Raw genomic sequence first — 18,957 nt, 5'->3', positions numbered from 1 at the left:
ACTCGGCAAAGTTTGAAGTTTCTTCATTGATCATCTGTGCGACTATAGAACCTTCAACCCTACTTAAATTTTTCACCATCTTCTTCAAATGAAACATATACCGCTCATACAAATACATCCATCTATACTGCACAGGACCACCAAGTTCCAATTCTCTTACCAGGTGAATAACAAGATGCTCCATAACATCAAAAAATGAGGGAGGAAATATCTTCTCAAGGTTGCACTGAATCACGGCTATGTTAGTCTTCAAATTTTCAATACCTTCAAGAGTCACTGATCTCGTGCATAAATCGCGGAAGAAACCACTTATCCCTGCAATTGCTTCATGAACATTTCGTGTTAATAGTTCCTTGAAGGCAAACGGAAGGAGGCGCTGCATCATTACATGGCAATCGTGGCTTTTCAAGCCAGTAAACTTTCCTTTCTTTCTGTCGATACAGTTATGCAAATTAGATGTGTAACCGTCTGGAAATTCCACATCGTTTGAAATCCAATCAAAGAACGCATCATTTCCCGCTGCATCAATTCGGTATATGGGAAAAGGAGCCCTACCATTCTCATCAACATGAAGTTCTGAACGAGCACATATATCGACTAAATCCAGTCTTGACTTCAAATTATCATTTGTTTTACCTTGAACATTAAGGATCGTGTTCATGAGATTGTCAAAAAAGTTCTTCTCAATATGCATGACATCTAAATTATGCCTTAGTAGATGATCCTCCCAGTATGGCAGATCCCAAAAAATACTTTTTTGTGCCAGTTATGTAGGTCTCCAATACCATCTACCGGAAAACGCTCATGTCCACCGACGTCTGGCGTCTTTTCTGCACCAAAATCTCTAAGTTGTGTCTTCAAATCTTTCCCACGAATTTCCGGAGGTGGACTGTCAAACACCCTCTTGTTCTTCGTAAACAAATTCCTACTTCTACGATATGGAAGATCTGGTGGTAGAAATCTCCTGTGACAGTCAAACCAACACGTTTTCCTTCCGTGTTTTAGTTGGAAAGCATCAGTGTTATCTTGACAATATGGACATGATAGCCTTCCATGCGTTGTCCATCCAGATAACATACCATATGCTGGAAAATCACTTATTGTCCACATTAGTACTGCCCGCATTTGAAAGTTTTCTTTATACGAAACATCGTATGTTTCAGCACCTTGAGCCCATAGTTGTTGCAACTCATATATTAGTGGCTGAAGAAACACATCAAGTGATCTCTTAGGATGCTCTGGTCCGGGAACGAGAATCGAGAGAAACAAAAACTCTCGTCGCAAGCACAAGTTTGGGGGTAGGTTGTATGGTGTAAGAATGACTAGCCATAGAGAATACTGTCTTCCACTCTTGCCAAACGGGCTGAAACCATCAGTACATAATCCAAGGTAGACATTTCTTCTCGCATACGCAAAGTCGGGATACTTTGATTAGAAATGCTTCCACGCTTTTGCATCTGAAGGATGTCTGATCTCACCATCTATTGAGTGCTGCGCATGCCATCTCATTGGTTGCGCTGTGCGTTCAGACAGATACAACCTCTGCAACCTTTCCGTCAAAGGCAAATACCACATCCTTTTATATGGCACTGGAACTCTTCCACTCGTATCTTTATAACGAGGCTTCCCACAAAATTTGCATGAAACCCGCTGTTCATCCGCCCTCCAATAAATCACGCAGTTGTCTCTGCATACATCTATTACCTGATACGATAAACCAAGACCAGCTACGAGTTTCTGAACCTCGTAGTATGAGCCAGGAGCTACATTATCTTCGGGTAGAATACCTTTTACATAATCAGCAATCGCATCCACACAGTCTTCAACCAAATTATAATCCGTCTTAATGCCCATCAATCTTGTAGCAGATGATAAAGCTGAATGACCATCTCTGCAACCATCCTAGCTTCGGCATTGGGTAAATCTTCCCCTCTAAAATGATCATTTACCATCTGCTCAGTACCTACACCATAATCTACATCCGTTCTAATTGGTTCTTCTAATCTAACCGCTGGCTGAGGTTCGCTAGTACTACCATGTTCATAATCAGTTTCCCCATGATGATACCAAATTTTGTAACTTCGTGTAAACCCACTCAAATATAGATGAGTCCAAACATCCCACTCTTTAATAACCTTTTTATTTTTACAATTAGAGCAAGGACATCTTAACATACCTGTTTTTGCTTCCGGTTGTCAGTGAACTAACCCCATGAATTCGGTTATACCTCGTTGGTATTCTTCCGTAAGCAATCTCGTGTTCGGATCCAAATGAGGTCGATCGATCCAAGAACGAAAATAATTTGAAGAAGACATGTTTTTATGAATCAAATTCGTGTGTAAAGAGAATGAGAGGGAGAATGAAGATATGGAGTGAATGAAGAGGAAGAGGGGTGCTTGTATTTATAGTTGAAATCCTGTCGACAGACCGAGGAAATTCCGACGGAATTCCGATGCCAACGGCTAATTCGTCGGAATTTCCTCGAAATTTTTGAAATCCCCCAACGGCTCTCCAACGGCTCTCTAACGTCTATAATATTTCCTCGGAATTCATCGGTTTTTTCCGAGGAATACAATTTTCTTCGGTATTCCATAAGAATATTCCGACGGAATGATATTTCCTCGGAATTCCGTCGGTATATTCCGAGGAAATTCCGAGGAAACCAAATTTTGTGTTTCCAGAATATCCTCGGAAATTCCTCGGGATTTTCCGAGGATTTCATTTTCCGTCGGAACGTCCGTCAGAATACCGCTGTTTTCTTGTAGTGTTCGTTTGATATTGATATATTTATCAAAAAAAGAAGGATACTTCGGATCAGTCAACTCTAGTGTCAAGTATTTGAATATGCAGAAAATTTAAGCACAAGGATGAATTTATACCAACTAAAAGAGGTTGATGAAATTACTACTTGGATACCAATATACTTCAAAATAGGGGTGGGCAAAAAAACCTAACCGAACCGATCAAACCGAACCGACCGAACCAAATCCGATTCGAACCAAACCAAAGTCCATTTCAAATCTTCCAGTTGAGATTTTTCTAACCCGAACGGTTCAGTTCAGTTCGGTTTAAACCGAACCGAACCGATAAACCGAAGTGTTTTTATAGTTATTTAAATTAAAAATATTAGTAATATCAAGATATTAAAATCCTAAGATTAAGTCCACGTAATTTCTTTTTGCACGAAAGAAATCCTAATATAATTTGATTTCCATGACACTTCTTCTAACTTTTGTATTATTCGTCATTAAGCCCACATAATTTCCATGTTAATTTTTTCAATAGCGTATACTTTTAAACCCTAAAATTAAAACCTAAGCCAAGTCTAATTAAATTGAATTTAATTTACATACTTAATTTTTGATTATGTCCAACGCGATTATTTCATGACAACCATACATGTATGTATTTAAACATGATTTCTTGTACAATAAATAAACTAAGAGAAATCTGATTAAACCGAACCGAACCGAAGTACAAACCAAATCAAATACAAGCCAAACCAAATATAAATCAAACCGAACATAACTGAACCGAAATCGATCCAAACCAAACTAATTATAGTTTACTTCAACTGGAAAAATTCTAGAACCGAACCGAACCGAACTCGAACCGAATCGATAAAATAACCGAAGTGCCCACCCCTACTTCAAAAGCATGATTTCATTCATGGCAAAATTAAACATAATTACAAATAAATGAAAACTTTTTCAGATTTCATTCATTTCACACTATGTTGAAAGTCGAAAAATAAACAATAAAAAAGTAATAATGATAATTAATTTGAAATTTAAAGGATCATAGTTTGGAGATGGAAAACCGAAAGTTTGGAAGAAATGAATAAACAAAAAAAAAGACAATAAAAAACAATAATCCAAGGTTCCAAACAATATAGCATTATCAATAATAAATTATTCATAAATTAAAAACAATAATCCAAGGTTCTTTTATCTGGCCAACTCTTTGTTTTGAAGAAAATTTTGGATATTATTCGTAAATTAAAATAATAAAATAAAATAACATAATTCAAGAGAGTTTATGCTGTAATATGTTAAGATAAAAGAATATATACATATATGTTAAGATAGCTTGATCCACGTTTACAAGCAATTAATAATTAGTGATAGTGTGATACAAATGACACACTAATGCTTTCACGTAATATGGTTCAAACACACTATCCAAAAAATATATATATATACATATATATATGTGTGTGTGTTTTGTTTGTATCGACTATCTTTATATATAAAGTAGATCTATGTATAATATATTTATGTTACGGATTAGCAAACTTAGGAATAACCAAATTGAAAAAGAATCAACTGTTTGGTAAGGTCCACTGGTTCAGTGCAATTTCAGTTTCAATTTCTTTACTCATAAAGCATTAACATTTTTCAAATAGGGGAATTTTGACAGGAAAGTACACCAATCGATAATTTGTTTGGTTAAACCGAGTGAAATAAGAATTCTATATTCCTCTTTATAGATACTAGTAGATATTCCGGCGCTACGCGCCGGGTTCGTATGTTTTATTCAATAATAAGTTCAAAATTGATTTTTTGATCCATTTGACTGTGGTTTGAAGTTTCTTAGGTCAAAGAGAAACCTTCATCGGCTAGATCTTTCTTGACATGGTTAGCTGTTTTTTGCATTATTTATTCTCTATTTTTTTTACACTATATCTGGCAGTTTAAATGTAAAAATACGAATTCTGACTCTTCCTAAAAGTCAAAGCATCATTCACGTATGCTTTTTTTTTTTTGAAACACCATTCATGTATGCTTTGAAATATTATTCTGAGTATATATCTGCCACGAACTGTAGAAAACGATGTTCACACAATTGTTATATACAAACTTTAGTTTGCAATTGGGTTTGAAGTTGGGGTTCCCTTGAAGTTGTGTGTTTTGACTCGACATTTCCATTATGTTGATTAGATCTTAAGTTCTTTCTTCTGTTCCATGCCAGCTCTCTTTAATAACGTAGTTTATTTTCCACTCTTTGGTTTGTTTTATAAGCTTCTGTTGAAACAGACACATTTAAGACTGTTGTTTGAACCATTTCTTGCCATACGTCGACGTCATGTTCCTCACCATTCTTCTCTTTGATCCAGCCTTTCGGGACGATGGCTGATGCCGATCAAAGTAAGGATCCAAATCTGAATGATTGTTCTCATATGATATTTATTTACACATCCTCTGTGTTCTTACTCCCGATTTTTGTTACTTCTTTTTGGTAAAAGGTATGGAAAATATTGGAAACTGTACTGGGAGAAAGTATGAAACATGATTATTTTTGGATTTTTTTTTTTTTGGATAAAATTCTTGGTATTTATTGATAACCTGAGTTTTACTTTCATATTTTAGAAAGTATAATAATGAATACAAAAGTAGAGTAATTATATTTTTAACTTTATTATAGAGTTATTAAATGGAATTACAGAAAATTTCAAAACAAAGTGGAATATAAATTAGAAATGCTCTTATTTTCATCGTATACTGCTTCTTGAGCTCATCAAGGGTCAGGGAGCTCTTGAAGTGCTAATCCGTAGGCTTGGACTCTAGCAGTTGCCGCCACATCTTAGTTATTTTATAATTTTAACTCCAGTTTTCAATTAAAATGGACTGTTGGTGCCATAATATTATTCGTATGACTAATGTAACAATCACATTTGTATTGGAGGTGAACTGTAGTTTTTTTCGATTTTCTAAGAAACATGGCTATTGGAGTTATTGGTAGTTTTTTTTTTTAAATGGAAAAATGTGGATAGTGGTGCGTGAAAGTATACGTTTTAGCATGTCCATGTGTACTTGAGAGGAGATGGTTTGCGCTCATAAGCCTTAGGTTTGCTTATTGCAGGAAAGTTAACAGAGCATATTTCAGATCATGGACAGAGGAAGATTTGGAAGCTGGTGATTAAATGGAATTTCTGAGGTTACAACTTTTGTAATATAAACGTGTCTTCAATGCTATAAGTTAGGCTTATAGCATGTTTTTTCTTTTTTGCTTCATTGTCAAATAATAGCAAGGTTGTATGGGTGCCTAAGGTTCCATCAATTATTGAAACTTGAATCATACGCAACGCCCTCACCAAGACTATTAAAAAAATAAAAAAATCCAACAGTGGAGGGTCTAAAATGTAGTTATACACATTACAAATTATTGAAACATTTAAAAAACCAAACGCAAAAGGAGTAGCAGTGGTGGTCAGTCATCACAGTAGCTCACTAAGTTAAAGAACTAAGTCTTACGGAGACTTTTTCCAACTGGCTCTTCTTCTGGAAGTGACATCCTCTCAACATTTATTACACGTGGTATAGGTTCAGCAGGTGAAGGTGCACCCGCAGAAACAGCTCCTTCAACAATCCCGGATGCATCCATCCCTACACTGGCCTCAAGGGTTGCTCTGCTTACACCAAGGGAGGGCCTTGTTATCACAGCTCAAGCTCTAGGCATCTCATCACCTGGGTTATTATCACCTCACTGGGCATGGACAGTTAAAATATCTAAATACTAAACAGAGCGAAGTGAGTAGTTGCAGAGAATGTATGAACATAGATTTTTCCCTCAAAGTTAGGTTGTGACTTGTGACAGACATTCACTGTGGTCAAAGGTCCGTGCCGTTGTAAAAGTCTGATGTTTTGTAGTAAAGTTGAATGCAGTCCAGCATTAACTGTAAATTATAGGTCATCCCCACTAAATCCATTAGGCATTGTGGAAAGGATCACTTATCTGGATCTTCAACACATGGGTTCTGTTAGCAGTGTTCGTATTTGGTAAAGAGCCTAAAAATATGCGAAATTTTAGTGTATGGGTGATGTTACCATTATATGTGCAACCGTTGCAGTGTCAACTTGATGACTGACCCATCGAAAGCCAGAAACACATCAGATTCAAAGACCTCAGAGACGTACATTTGCACACAGTACCTGCATAAATCACTTAATGAGAGTGGGTAGATGTGGTTGGTTAAAAGGTACTCTCCTTATAAGTCAAAGAGTATGAAGGATGTTCTGTTTAGTATGGAGAACCTCAGAACTCCAACAGATTTCTCGTTCTAATTATTACATGTTGTACATGTAAATGATAAGAAATCTCCTTGAAGTTTTGTTCAGCATTTAGAACGTGAGATGCACTACCTGTTCTAACTGTCAATATTACCCACTTCCAAAGTGCAGAGATATCTGCTGCCTGTGATTGATGACATCGGAATCATTAACCTATATAGATTAGAAGTAAAAGTAACGGATGAGAAGAGTTGAGGCTGCATCTGTGGCTCTGAGTTTAGGACATATGCATTAAGCTTTGCAACTGTAACAGATTCCAGTTTCTGGACACCGCCATACTTGGTTGAGGCTTAGGAAGAACCAACATCCCTAGCAATGTCCATGAGTAATGTTTAGTTTATGAGACTGGAAAAAAATACGTTAAGAGTTGTTAAAAAGCTAACGCATCCAAGAAGTTTTGGCTAGAGAGACACTCTTTGTCAAAATAAAAATGTGTAATGAAGTATCATTTAGGAAGAGTCGACTTGGAGAAATTTTATAAAAATAACAGTTACAGTTATTCACAACTTGAAAACATGAAACGATTAAAGCTATTGGAAGTTGTACCTCCAACTAACTTCGGGTTTATGTTTGTTGCAACGATGACCTTATGCTCATAACCCGTGAGTACCAATTTTTCATCAAGCTTGTTTGCGAGGTCGTAGAAAACACTGTAGCAGACATTTGTGCCCCTGCAGAGTGGCGCATTGTGCTATTTACAAAAATGTGGAAGCTAATTGTAAGTAGTTTAAAACCGATCAAGATAGCTAAGGTGGTCCAGCTGGTACGTACCTCTCTATTCTTAGGTTGAACATGATTCATTGGAGCTTTTGGCTTTCATCGTTGTAAGTGGTCTTGATTCCCCTTACTTGCCGAACAATATCTGCAATCAAACAAACATCATTTGAATCTGGTTGGTTTGTGTTGATTAAAAAATAAGATAGACCACAGCTGGGGGAATGTTTGTAATTGAGACCCACCACGTAAAATGTGTTTGTGCTGGCGAGTGATATCAATTCTTCATGGTTACAGAACTGAACAACTTTGTATGGATATGGTGCAATCTCCGTAAATCTAACACCTGAATTCGCCAATAGTGCACCGGATTTGATAGTTAAAAATTATTGAAAAATTTAAATCGAGGGTTTCAGAAGGAGGCATATATATATATATATATATATATATATATAGTGAAAGAAATAGGAACGATGGGAAGCTCAAGGGATGAGCAAGGAGTGGGATTCTATTATTGATATTCATCATTAAGAACAATGAGTAAATTGCATGAAACTGGCATACAACCGGCAACGGTTTCGCCATTAACGGCGACCTCAAGGCGACAAAAGGATAAAGATGATGGATTTGATTAATGGGCTTTAAACCTATCTTGGACAACCCATTATCCATTAACAGTCTTACAAATAGATATAAACGAAAGTTGCGTTTTGTTCAGAAAGATAAGCCGACGTGTTAACAAAAGCCCCCATTTTATATGACATGGCAAAACAGTGTTCTCTGATTGGTTTATTTTTTAATCCTAGGTAGATAGGCTCAATGGAGCTTATATCTTCCTTTTAGTATAGTATAGATATATATTTGTAACACTCTTCTTTATATTCTTTCCTCTTTTATTTGGTCACCATATTCAAAAGTTAAAAAAGGAATTGTTTGTATGTAGATAAGGTCACCTATTGCTTTCTGTGAACGTAAATTAAGAAACTACTAGGTAATAACCCGCGTCTTGCGCGGAATGTGATTATTAGTTTTGTTATTTTTAATAAAAACACATTAAATTTGTTTAATCTGGATATCGGTTCGGTTTTAAGTTATTTTTTGGTTTTTAATGGTTATATTTTGGTTTGTTCTGTTAGAATGTTTGATTTTTTAGTTTTTTTTGGTAAAACCAAAAATTACTATTATTTGTTTATTTTCATGTTATAAATTTAAGATAATCGTCATGTCGAACCAGTGTTTTTATATCATAGTTTATAAGCGGATAATAGTTCAAGAAAAAGAAAAGAAAATTATTAAGATAAATCATTTCACTACAATTTGGTCGGTAGTGAAAGAAGCATTAAGAAAAAAAATATTTCAACTTCCAAAAAAAAATAGATACTTCAGTGGTGGTAGTGGTGGTAAATACTTATAAGGTGCTCACATTAATGTGCACATGTATGTGTATGTATAAGTATATAAGAATAAATGACAAATATATAAAGATATTGTTAATTAATATTAAATGACATTTTTGTTCTAAATAATACATGAAAGATAAAATTAAAATTAATTAAAAATTAAAAAGGCCTTGACATTAGTGAATTGTTTTCATATAAAGAAAAATCATTTGTATCCGTAAATAGATGTGGGCACAGATCAAATATCTGGGTATTTGAAGGCATTCAAGTCGATTCAATCTTTAGCCACCTAGATAGTCGGTGACTCTGATAACCGAAATGATTTAGAATTTTAAAGAATATCCTATTTGATCTGTAAATAAAATAAAATTTATAAAATAATTGAAAAATTTAATAATAACATTTTATTACAAAATAAAATATTATTTAACTTTCTAAACTTTAATACCTATTATAATAAATTTAATTCATAAAATATTGTAAACTTATATAAACTATAATATATATAACATATATATATATATATATAAAATTCTGTACGAATTTGATATCCGTACCTAAAAATATTAGAATTTGTGATTTGTTTTTTTTTTAATTATATTTTAGTAACTGATTTGCTTCGTAGAGTTACAGATATCCATATTTTTTGTTCAAATCAAAACGGATAACGAATGGAATCAAAATTTAAAAATATTTTGCCTGACTTTATCCGTGAACAATAAAAATAATATATATATAGTTTACATTTTGATTCGTTATTTGTTTTGATTCGAAACGAAAAATCCAAAGTTTTATTAGAACCATGCATATGAGTTTTATATTAAAAATATAAAGTATATAGTGTGAACACATTTATGAATATAGTGTGAACGCATTAGCATATTTATTATCAAATCATCGTGAGGCTGCCACGTGTCTATTATAGTGTGAATGCATTTATTACAATGCTTCTCCTTTAATATATAAGGGATTGTATCAAATAAAATATTATGTTTTTATATAATCTTGAGAACTATACTTCCTCTGCAACACGCCTCAATTATGCGAGCTAATACTTAAATCCACCAAACTATATTTTATCTTCAAAGTTTTCAACATAATCTCTTTTTTATTCAACGAGCTTCTTTGAGCCTAAACAAGAAAACAGATATTAAACATTTGAAATATTATGGACGAAGCAGACAAGAAAGTTACGAGGTGTTTCAGCTGCACGAGAACAAAGAAAAAGAAGAACAAAGAGGATGAGAAATTAATTGCATCTAGAGGAATCGCAAAGAGATGGAGGGATCTGAGTGGCCAAAACCATTGGAAAGGGTTGTTACAGCCGTTGGATCAAGATCTTCGGCAATATCTTATACACTACGGCGAGATGGCTCAGGCTGGCTATGATACTTTCAACATAAACACCCAATCTAAATTCGCCGGCTCTAGCATTTACTCCAGAAAAGATTTCTTCGCCAAGGTAACATCAAAGTTAAAATACAAAACGTCCTAATTGGTATGCATTGTCAAAAACGTTCTAGTTGGTAAGCGCTAAATATTATGAACCACTAATACAATGCTAAGTATTCTAAAGAATCTATCAAATTGACCATTAATACAATGCTAAGTGTTCTAAAGAATCTCTCAAAATAACCATTAATACCATGCCAAGTGTTCTCAAGAATCTCTCAATTTTTTTCATAAGTCTCTCATTCCTGAAAACATCTCATTAACTTTCCTTTATTTTTATTAATTTTATTTTAATACTAAAAATCATTAAACTATCCTCAGTTAAATGCTCTAAAGTTCTTTAAAACTGACCGTTCTTTTTTAATAATTAAACATGATCACATTCTTCGGTCAATAAAAAATGGATGTATATATTAATACACTATATGTGATATGCCGTTTTGTCCCTCGAGTGAGATGGCATAATTTATCCCTAAACAAAGCCTTATTTGTTGAAGTGTATACATAGTTCACTCAACATTTTCGGTGTTTTCCCCCATTTTCACGATTCTACCTCCGCAATAACACTATTAGAAGGAAGAAAATACTTATATACAATAAAGGGAAATGTATCCTTATTATGCAAGAAATTTGATTATTAAAACATGTGCAGGTTGGTCTAGAGAAAGCGCATCCGTATACAAAGTACAAAGTGACTAAGTTTCTATTCGCGACATCACAGATTCACGTGCCTGAGTCATTCCTATTGTTCCCAGTGTCACGCGAAGGATGCACAAAGGAATCGAACTGGATAGGCTACGTGGCGGTGACAGACGACCAAGGCACCGCGGCTCTTGGTCGGAGAGATATAGTTGTCGCTTGGAGAGGCTCAGTGCAACCACTTGAATGGGTCAACGACTTCGAATTCGGTTTCGTGAACGCCAAAAAGATCTTCGGTGAGAAAAATGATCAAGTACAGATTCATCAAGGTTGGTACTCAATATACATGTCTAAGGACGAAAGGTCACCTTTTAATAAGGCTAATGCTCGTGACCAGGTAATGTGTTGATTGAAAGAATATACACAAGATATTCTTATTCTGTTTGATCAGTTCCTGTAATCTAGGAACGTATCTCTCTATTGTAAACAGACATCGCTATATATGTATCTGTAACAATCATGAATAGACAACAGAAACATTCCCATTTTCATGGTATCAGAGCACAGCTCTTTCTAATCTCTTATTCTGTTTTTCTTTTCTTTCTGTTATCTACCGATTGTCTCTTCTTCAAGTTTCCACAATGGCAAACGTTGAGAGAGCCTTTGGAGTAACAAATATCAAACACCACATTCCGTTGGTCCTAGATCTCGATGTCTTCAACTATGATGCCTGGAGGGAGCTCTTCCTGACTCACTGTCTGGCGTTTGACGTCCTTGGTCACGTCGATGGCACAGCCCTACCTACCGACGATGATGACCTACAATGGAGGAAGCGCGATGGCTTAGTCAAGCTCTGGATCTACGGAACTCTAGCACCACCGCTTTTCAAATCTTCATTCAAGACTTGTGGATCTGCAAGGGACATCTGGCTCAGAATTGAGAACCAGTTTCGTAACAACAAGGAATCACGCGCGATTCAACTCGACAACGACCTACGCACCAAGGAGATTGGTGATCAAACGGTTCGTGAGTACTCACAAGGCCTCAAATCCATAGCAGACCTTTTGGAGAACGTTGAAGCGCCAGTCCCTGACAAAACCCTTGTCATGTATATGCTCAACGGCTTAAATGAAAAGTTTGATCACATTATCAACGTGATCAAACATCAGAAGCCGTTCCCTACCTTTGAAGAAGCTCGCAATATGCTGGAGCTAGAGGAAACACGCCTGAAGAAACCGCATCGTTCAACGGCAACCCACACTGACACACCATCTTCCTCGACCGCTCTTGTCTCTACAACTCAAGAGTCAAAACCAATGGACAATCAACGACAGCAACAACGTAACAACAACAGAGGAAACCGTCGTGGAGGCAGAGGAAGGGGTCACTACAACAACAACTATGCGCAGAGACCTCAATACGGGAACTGGAACATGGCTCCGTTCAACAACTGGAACAACCCGTACCCACAGTGGTCTCCACAGTATCCACCTCAATGGATCAACTACCAACCCGTACAACCTCAGCGCTCAGCCTCACCACGCCCACAACAACAAGAAGCAAACATGATGGAGCCTATGTACCAACCAACTCGCGACTTTGCTGAAGCCTTCAATACGATGACTTTGACAGAGCCGACGGCAAACTGGTACATGGATTCAGGAGCTACCTCTCACCTTGCTTCCTCAGCAGGTAACCTTCAATCTGTTTTTAAATTGAACACTGGAAACTCGGTCATTGTAGGAAATGGATCATCTATTCCTATACAGTCTTCTGGTAACTCCCTCATTCACTCTAATACTCGTCCTCTTACCCTGAAAAACGTTCTTGTTGCTCCTAAAATTGTCAAGAATCTGATATCAGTTCGTCGATTCACAAAAGATAACTTATGCTCTGTGGAATTTGATCCTTTTGGTTTTACTGTGAAGGATCTACAATCTCGGAAAACCCTCCTGCGCAGTGACAGCTCCGGTGATTTGTACTCTGTTCCACCTCATCTCCCGACTCACCACCACTCTGCTTTTGTTATTGAATCTCCTTCATTATGGCATAAACGCCTAGCTCATGCGAATAAAGACACTTTAAAGTCTCTTGTCTCTTCTTCTGTTTTATCTTGTAATAAAGACAGCTTACAATTCTGTAATGCTTGTCAGCTCGGTAAACAAATTAAACTTTCCTTTCAAAGTTCTAATACAAAGAGCCTTTTCCCTTTCGATCTTATTCATTCTGACATATGGACTTCTCCAGTCCCGAGCATGAGCGGTATTAAGTATTATGTCTTATTTCTTGATGATTTTACTCATTATCTATGGGTTTATCCTCTTCGACGTAAGAGCGAAGTGTTTTCAAAATTTCTACACTTATTCTCTTATGTTAAAACTCAATTTCAAAGAACTATAAAAGCTCTTCAGTGTGACAATGGTGGTGAGTACAATAACTCACAATTTCATGATCTTTTCTCCAAACATGGAATTGTTTTCAGGTTCTCTTGTCCTCACACCTCTCAACAAAATGGAAAGGCAGAGAGGATGATAAGAACCATCAATAATGCTATAAGATCTCTTCTGTTCCAAGCTCAAATGTCTCCGACTTACTGGACAGAAGCTCTCCATGCGGCTGTGCACATCATTAACATCTTGCCATCCACGGCAATTAACCATCGCAGTCCGCATTTTCTTCTCTTCAATCAGACGCCAACGTACACACACTTACGTGTCTTTGGCTGTCTCTGCTTCCCGAATATCAATCACTCTCATGCTTCTAAGCTTGCTCCAAGGTCCACTCCTTGCTTATTCCTTGGATATCCTACCAATCACAGAGGTTATCGCTGCCTTGATCTTAAAACAAACCGGATCATTCTCTCTCGACATGTGATCTTTGATGAATCTACCTTCCCTGGTGCTCAACTTCATTCTTCCAATGCGACACCATATAACTTCCTGGAGGTAGAGGATCACACGTCTCCTATGTTCCGGACGATTCTGATGAATCAACCATCAGCTCCTCCGGTGATTAACCAAGCTGTCTCACCGGCTCCGCCTCAAATACAAGTGCCAAACACAACTCAACCTCACACGGCCACGGCTGTCACTGCTGCTCCAACGAGAATGACTACAAGAGGTCAAGCAGGTATTGTCAAACCTAAAAAGATCTTTACCTTACTGACCTCCTCTGTATCTCAGATTCCTACTTCTCATCACAAAGCTCTTCTTGATCCAAATTGGAACCCTTCGATGACTGATGAGTACAGTGCTCAAATTAAAAATAAGACTTGGAGGTTGGTTCCAAAGCCTCATAATGCTAATGTAATTAACTCCATGTGGCTGTACAAGTATAAGTTTGATGCAGATGGAGTCCTCAAGAAATACAAGTCACGACTAGTGGCTGATGGGAAAACGCAGACAGAGGGCATTGACTATGACGAAACATTTGCTCCAGTAGTCAAACCTGCAACAATAAGATCTGTACTTGATGTCGCGCTGCGGCAAGGCTGGGAAATAAAGCAACTTGACGTTCAGAATGCTTTCTTACATGGCACCATTACAGAGGACATTTACATGCATCAACCGCCGGGCTTTGTTGACAAGAAGCATCCTCATTACGTCTGCAAGCTGGAGAAGGCACTCTACGGCCTCAAACAAGCTCCTAGAGCATGGAATGCTCGCTTCAGTCAGTATCTGCAACAACTTGGCTTTGTCTCCACAAAGTCAGATGCCTCGCTCTTCGTCTACAAACATCAAAAAAATCTTGCTTACTTGTTATTGTATGTCGATGACATCATCTTAACAGGCACAAGCAAAGCTCTACTGGATCGGATTACAGAGAAGCTGAAGAGTGAATTTCCTATGACAGACATGGGTAGACTAAGTTTTTTTCTTGGGGTTAAGGTTGATTATAATGGTGCTGGTCTTTTCTTGTCGCAGAAGCAATATGCCTTGGACATCATCCAACGCGCAGGAATGAAAGACTGCAAACCACTTTCGACTCCTTCGGACGTCAATGCCAAACTAGGAGCTGAAACGGGTGACAAAGTTGATGACCCTAAGCTCTACAGAAGCCTAGCTGGAGCACTTCAATACTTAACATTCACAAGACCAGATATAGCTTATGCAGTCCAGCAAGTCTGCTTATTCATGCATGATCCTCGACAGTCACATCTTCAAGCACTAAAACGCATCATACGATACGTTCAGGGCACCACTGGCTTCGGTTTGCAAATGTACAAGTCCACCACAAACACGATAACGGCCTACTCAGACGCGGACTGGGCCGGTTGTCCGGACACACGGAGATCCACTTCTGGCTACTGTGTGTACGTTGGTGACAATCTTGTCACATGGTCATCAAAGAGACAACAAACGATCTCAAGGTCCAGTGCCGAGGCTGAATACCGTGGGGTTGCGAACGCTGTAGCTGAAACTTGCTGGATACGTAATCTTCTACTTGAGCTTCATCAACCGGTGTCAAAAGCAACAATTGTTTTCTGCGACAATATCAGCGCTGTCTACTTGGCGTCAAATCCAGTCAAACATCAGCGCACAAAGCATGTTGAACTAGACATTCATTTCGTTCGAGAGAAGGTGGCGTTAGGACAAGTTCGCGTTCTTCATGTTCCTTCGGCTCACCAGTACGCTGACATCTTCACAAAGGGACTCCCATCTTCCCTCTTCACTGAATTTCGAACCAGTCTAACCGTCAAGAACATCGACGCTTCGACTGAGGGAGGGTGAAAGAATATACACAAGATATTCTTATTCTGTTTGATCAGTTCCTGTAATCTAGGAACGTATCTCTCTATTGTAAACAGACATCGCTATATATGTATCTGTAACAATCATGAATAGACAACAGAAACATTCCCATTTTCATTGATCACTTGTTAAACGACGACTTTACCGTTTGGGTATTTTGAGAAATTCTCTTGCTGAATTTTTGAAATGACATAAGGTATTGCGAGAGATTGGGAGATTGTTGGAGAAGTATAAAGACGAAAAGATCAGTATAAGTATTTGTGGTCATAGCCTTGGAGCTGCCATCGCGACGCTAAACGCTGCCGATATTGTGGCTAATGGTTATAACCGACCAAAGAGCCGTCCTGACAAATCTTGTCCCGTTACGGCCTTTGTCTTTGCTAGTCCTCGTGTGGGCGATTCTGACTTTAAGAAACTCTTCTCCGGGTACGTCCTATTAAATAATTACATTTACAACAGTTTTATATTGTCATCTAATAAAAAAATAGTACTCCTCTTTACAAATATAAAACATATAATAATATTTTCATTTTTTTTTTGTTATGAGCCAAATTTCAGATAAATCCTTAAGATCTTTTTGGCTAGATGAATGTGGAAGCTGATAAATGTGAAAAACATACAAATACAAACTCACTAAATAGTTTTTCAAAACGTTTTTTTCGTTGACTTTCCAAATATATAGTTTTAATATTTAGGGTTTTGAAGTTCTCTTGGAAAGTTTTTTTTTGGTAAAAACCTTTGGAATCCAAAGTTTTGTGGTCTACATGCAAACCATTCTTTTTGATAACAGTAGGGATCTTAAAGACTTTTTAGGTCCAAGATTAGTTTCACGAAACTTTGCATATGGTATAGACGATTAAATCAATTTAAAGCATGGCTAAATGATCAATGCTACTCTAATCCAGGACAGAAACTCCAGATGGAGTCCCTTTACCACTAGACCAAAGAGATTTTATTACATTCAAACATTCAATCCCCAACATTCAAACCTTATCTGAATGATTTTTGAAAAACACTAAAAACATAAACTAATAAGACCAACAAAACACGATATAAAACTTCATTAATTAATTTTATGTAGAATATTAATTTCTGAAAGTAACAACCCTCATGAAATTTATATATACTATCTAGCTTTAATCTATATTAAACAATTTATTGATACTCCGAGCTTTGCGACCGAATTGGAGAAGATAGAGACTCTCAAGACATGCTTTTCGGATTTTATGATTGTTCATATTCCGCGAACGCAGAAACAGATTTCAGATTTCTTAGCTAGGACTGTGAGATCTTTCCATAGATTTTTCTATTTCATTGGTTATTCTATTCCGGTATTGGTAAGTGGTAACCACTTCAAGTTTGAGTAATAGAGTACCATTTCGATGAAAAAAACAAAAAACAATTTACTGATACTATAATATGTACTGGTCACCAAAAATAATAGCATCCCGATATTGTAATTAGTACTCTGAATTAGCGTTATACTTGTTCTAATAATAGTATTTGTAATTATCTTCCATGGTCAATTTTTTTTCAAATGAAACGTGACTTATATAATACAATAAATACAGATTGAAAGATCTCCGCGTGTTACGGGTAAGGAATCTACCGGACGTAGTTCCAATCTATCCACCCTTAGGTTACGCTGAAGTCGGAGACGAGCTTCCAATAGACACAAGAAAGTCACCATACCTGAAATCTCCAGGAGACCTGGCGACGTTTCACTGCCTAGAGGTTTACTTGCACGGCCTTGCGGGAACCCAAGGGACGAGCAAAGCTGACTTATTCAGACTCGATGTGAAAAGAGACATCGGACTGGTCAACAAATCAGTGGATGGGTTAAAAGATGAGTATATGGTCCCAGGACATTGGAGGATTCTCAAAAACAAAGGTATGGTACAACAAAACGATGGGTCTTGGAAGTTAATGGACCATGAGATTGATGATAATGAAGATTTTGATTTCTGATTTTTATTGTTATTGTTATTGTTATTGTTATACATTCGTTAAGTGTGCTGATGTCTGGAGAGTTGTCACTTTTCACCTATTAAACTCTATTTTCATTTAAAAAGGTTAAGATCTATACAAACATCGACGCAAAAATAAAATAAGTAAACACGTGTACACCTAGCTTGATTGCCGTTACGTCTGAAATATTTTTTGTTAACTTTTTATTTTAATATTATGGGTCTTTCTGAATCAATTACTCTGACCAAATCGTTTCATATAATCAAACCATCCACGAGTAAAGCGATAATCAACGTTCCATATAAAACATTTTGGCTAATAAATGTTACTGCCACTTATACTATATGACTAATCCCTTAGTTATATAAATACAGTTTGAAAAGTGCTCCGTCCAGTTGCATATCATGTGGAGCTTCACACGTCGCCCGTCGGGAATTAAATGACAGTCTAGAGAAAGATACCAGAAAACAAAAGAGCCAAAATAGTTTATATAATGGCCCAAACCACCTAAAATTTGAGTAATAAAAGAACCGTTTGCTGTAAAAAAACAAAAAAAAAGGCTCAAATATACATAACCACTATTTATTTATTGATTGAAATAATCAGGATTATGAAGTGTCGTAATCTGTTACTGAGAGCATCTCCAAAAGAAATTTTATAATTTCAAATATATATTTTTTGTCTTCAAAAGTAAACTTCAAAACTTCAAATTTAGAGTTTTAATAAGTGAAACTTTATATTTTCACTACTCAAAAATCTAAATTTAAAGTTTTATTTTTATTTACATTTTGGTCCTTATAATTAATTACACATCATATTTATGATTTTTAAGTATTTTCTCATTTATCTTTTTAATCTTTAAACTTTTGTATATCATAAATATTTTTATTTATTTCTGTAAATTCATATTTAAAAACTAGAATTAGACAACAAGAATATTACAAAAAAAATAATTAGTAAAAG

General features: G+C 36.4%; 1 protein-coding gene and 1 long non-coding RNA gene across 2 annotated transcripts; one reads left to right on the top strand and one right to left on the bottom strand.

The window, feature by feature from the left end:
- Nucleotides 1–5,781: 5,781 nt before the first annotated feature.
- On the bottom strand, nt 5,782–7,738 carry LOC125577334. Its single transcript, XR_007315767.1, has 3 exons — nt 7,617–7,738; nt 7,143–7,379; nt 5,782–6,932 (listed from the first exon to the last, which is right to left on the bottom strand). It is a non-coding gene; the product is annotated as an uncharacterized LOC125577334 (long non-coding RNA).
- A 2,462-nt stretch (nt 7,739–10,200) lies between these two features.
- LOC106359671 (phospholipase A1-IIgamma) lies at nt 10,201–18,103 on the top strand. Its single transcript, XM_013799329.3, has 4 exons — nt 10,201–10,646; nt 11,289–11,672; nt 16,223–16,452; nt 17,598–18,103. The coding sequence occupies exons 1-4, from the start codon at nt 10,353–10,355 to the stop codon at nt 17,992–17,994; spliced, it is 1,305 nt and encodes a 434-aa protein (XP_013654783.2). The 5' UTR covers nt 10,201–10,352; the 3' UTR covers nt 17,995–18,103.
- Nucleotides 18,104–18,957: the final 854 nt, after the last annotated feature.

Source organism: Brassica napus, chromosome A8 (genome assembly GCF_020379485.1).
Source record: "Brassica napus cultivar Da-Ae chromosome A8, Da-Ae, whole genome shotgun sequence".
In the NCBI taxonomy this organism is placed as follows: domain Eukaryota; kingdom Viridiplantae; phylum Streptophyta; class Magnoliopsida; order Brassicales; family Brassicaceae; genus Brassica; species Brassica napus.
This window is presented reverse-complemented; position numbering and strand designations above follow the sequence as displayed.

What these genes read in the sequence shown, in the direction of transcription:
- LOC106359671 (XM_013799329.3), top strand. Translation starts at nt 10,353, where the DNA reads ATGGACGAAGCAGACAAGAAAGTTACGAGGTGTTTCAGCTGCACGAGA. An exon ending in AGGCTAATGCTCGTGACCAG is followed by an intron (nt 11,673 to 16,222) that starts GTAATGTGTTGA and finishes AAATGACATAAG; the next exon opens with GTATTGCGAGAGATTGGGAG. An exon ending in TTTAAGAAACTCTTCTCCGG is followed by an intron (nt 16,453 to 17,597) that starts GTACGTCCTATT and finishes CAATAAATACAG; the next exon opens with ATTGAAAGATCTCCGCGTGT.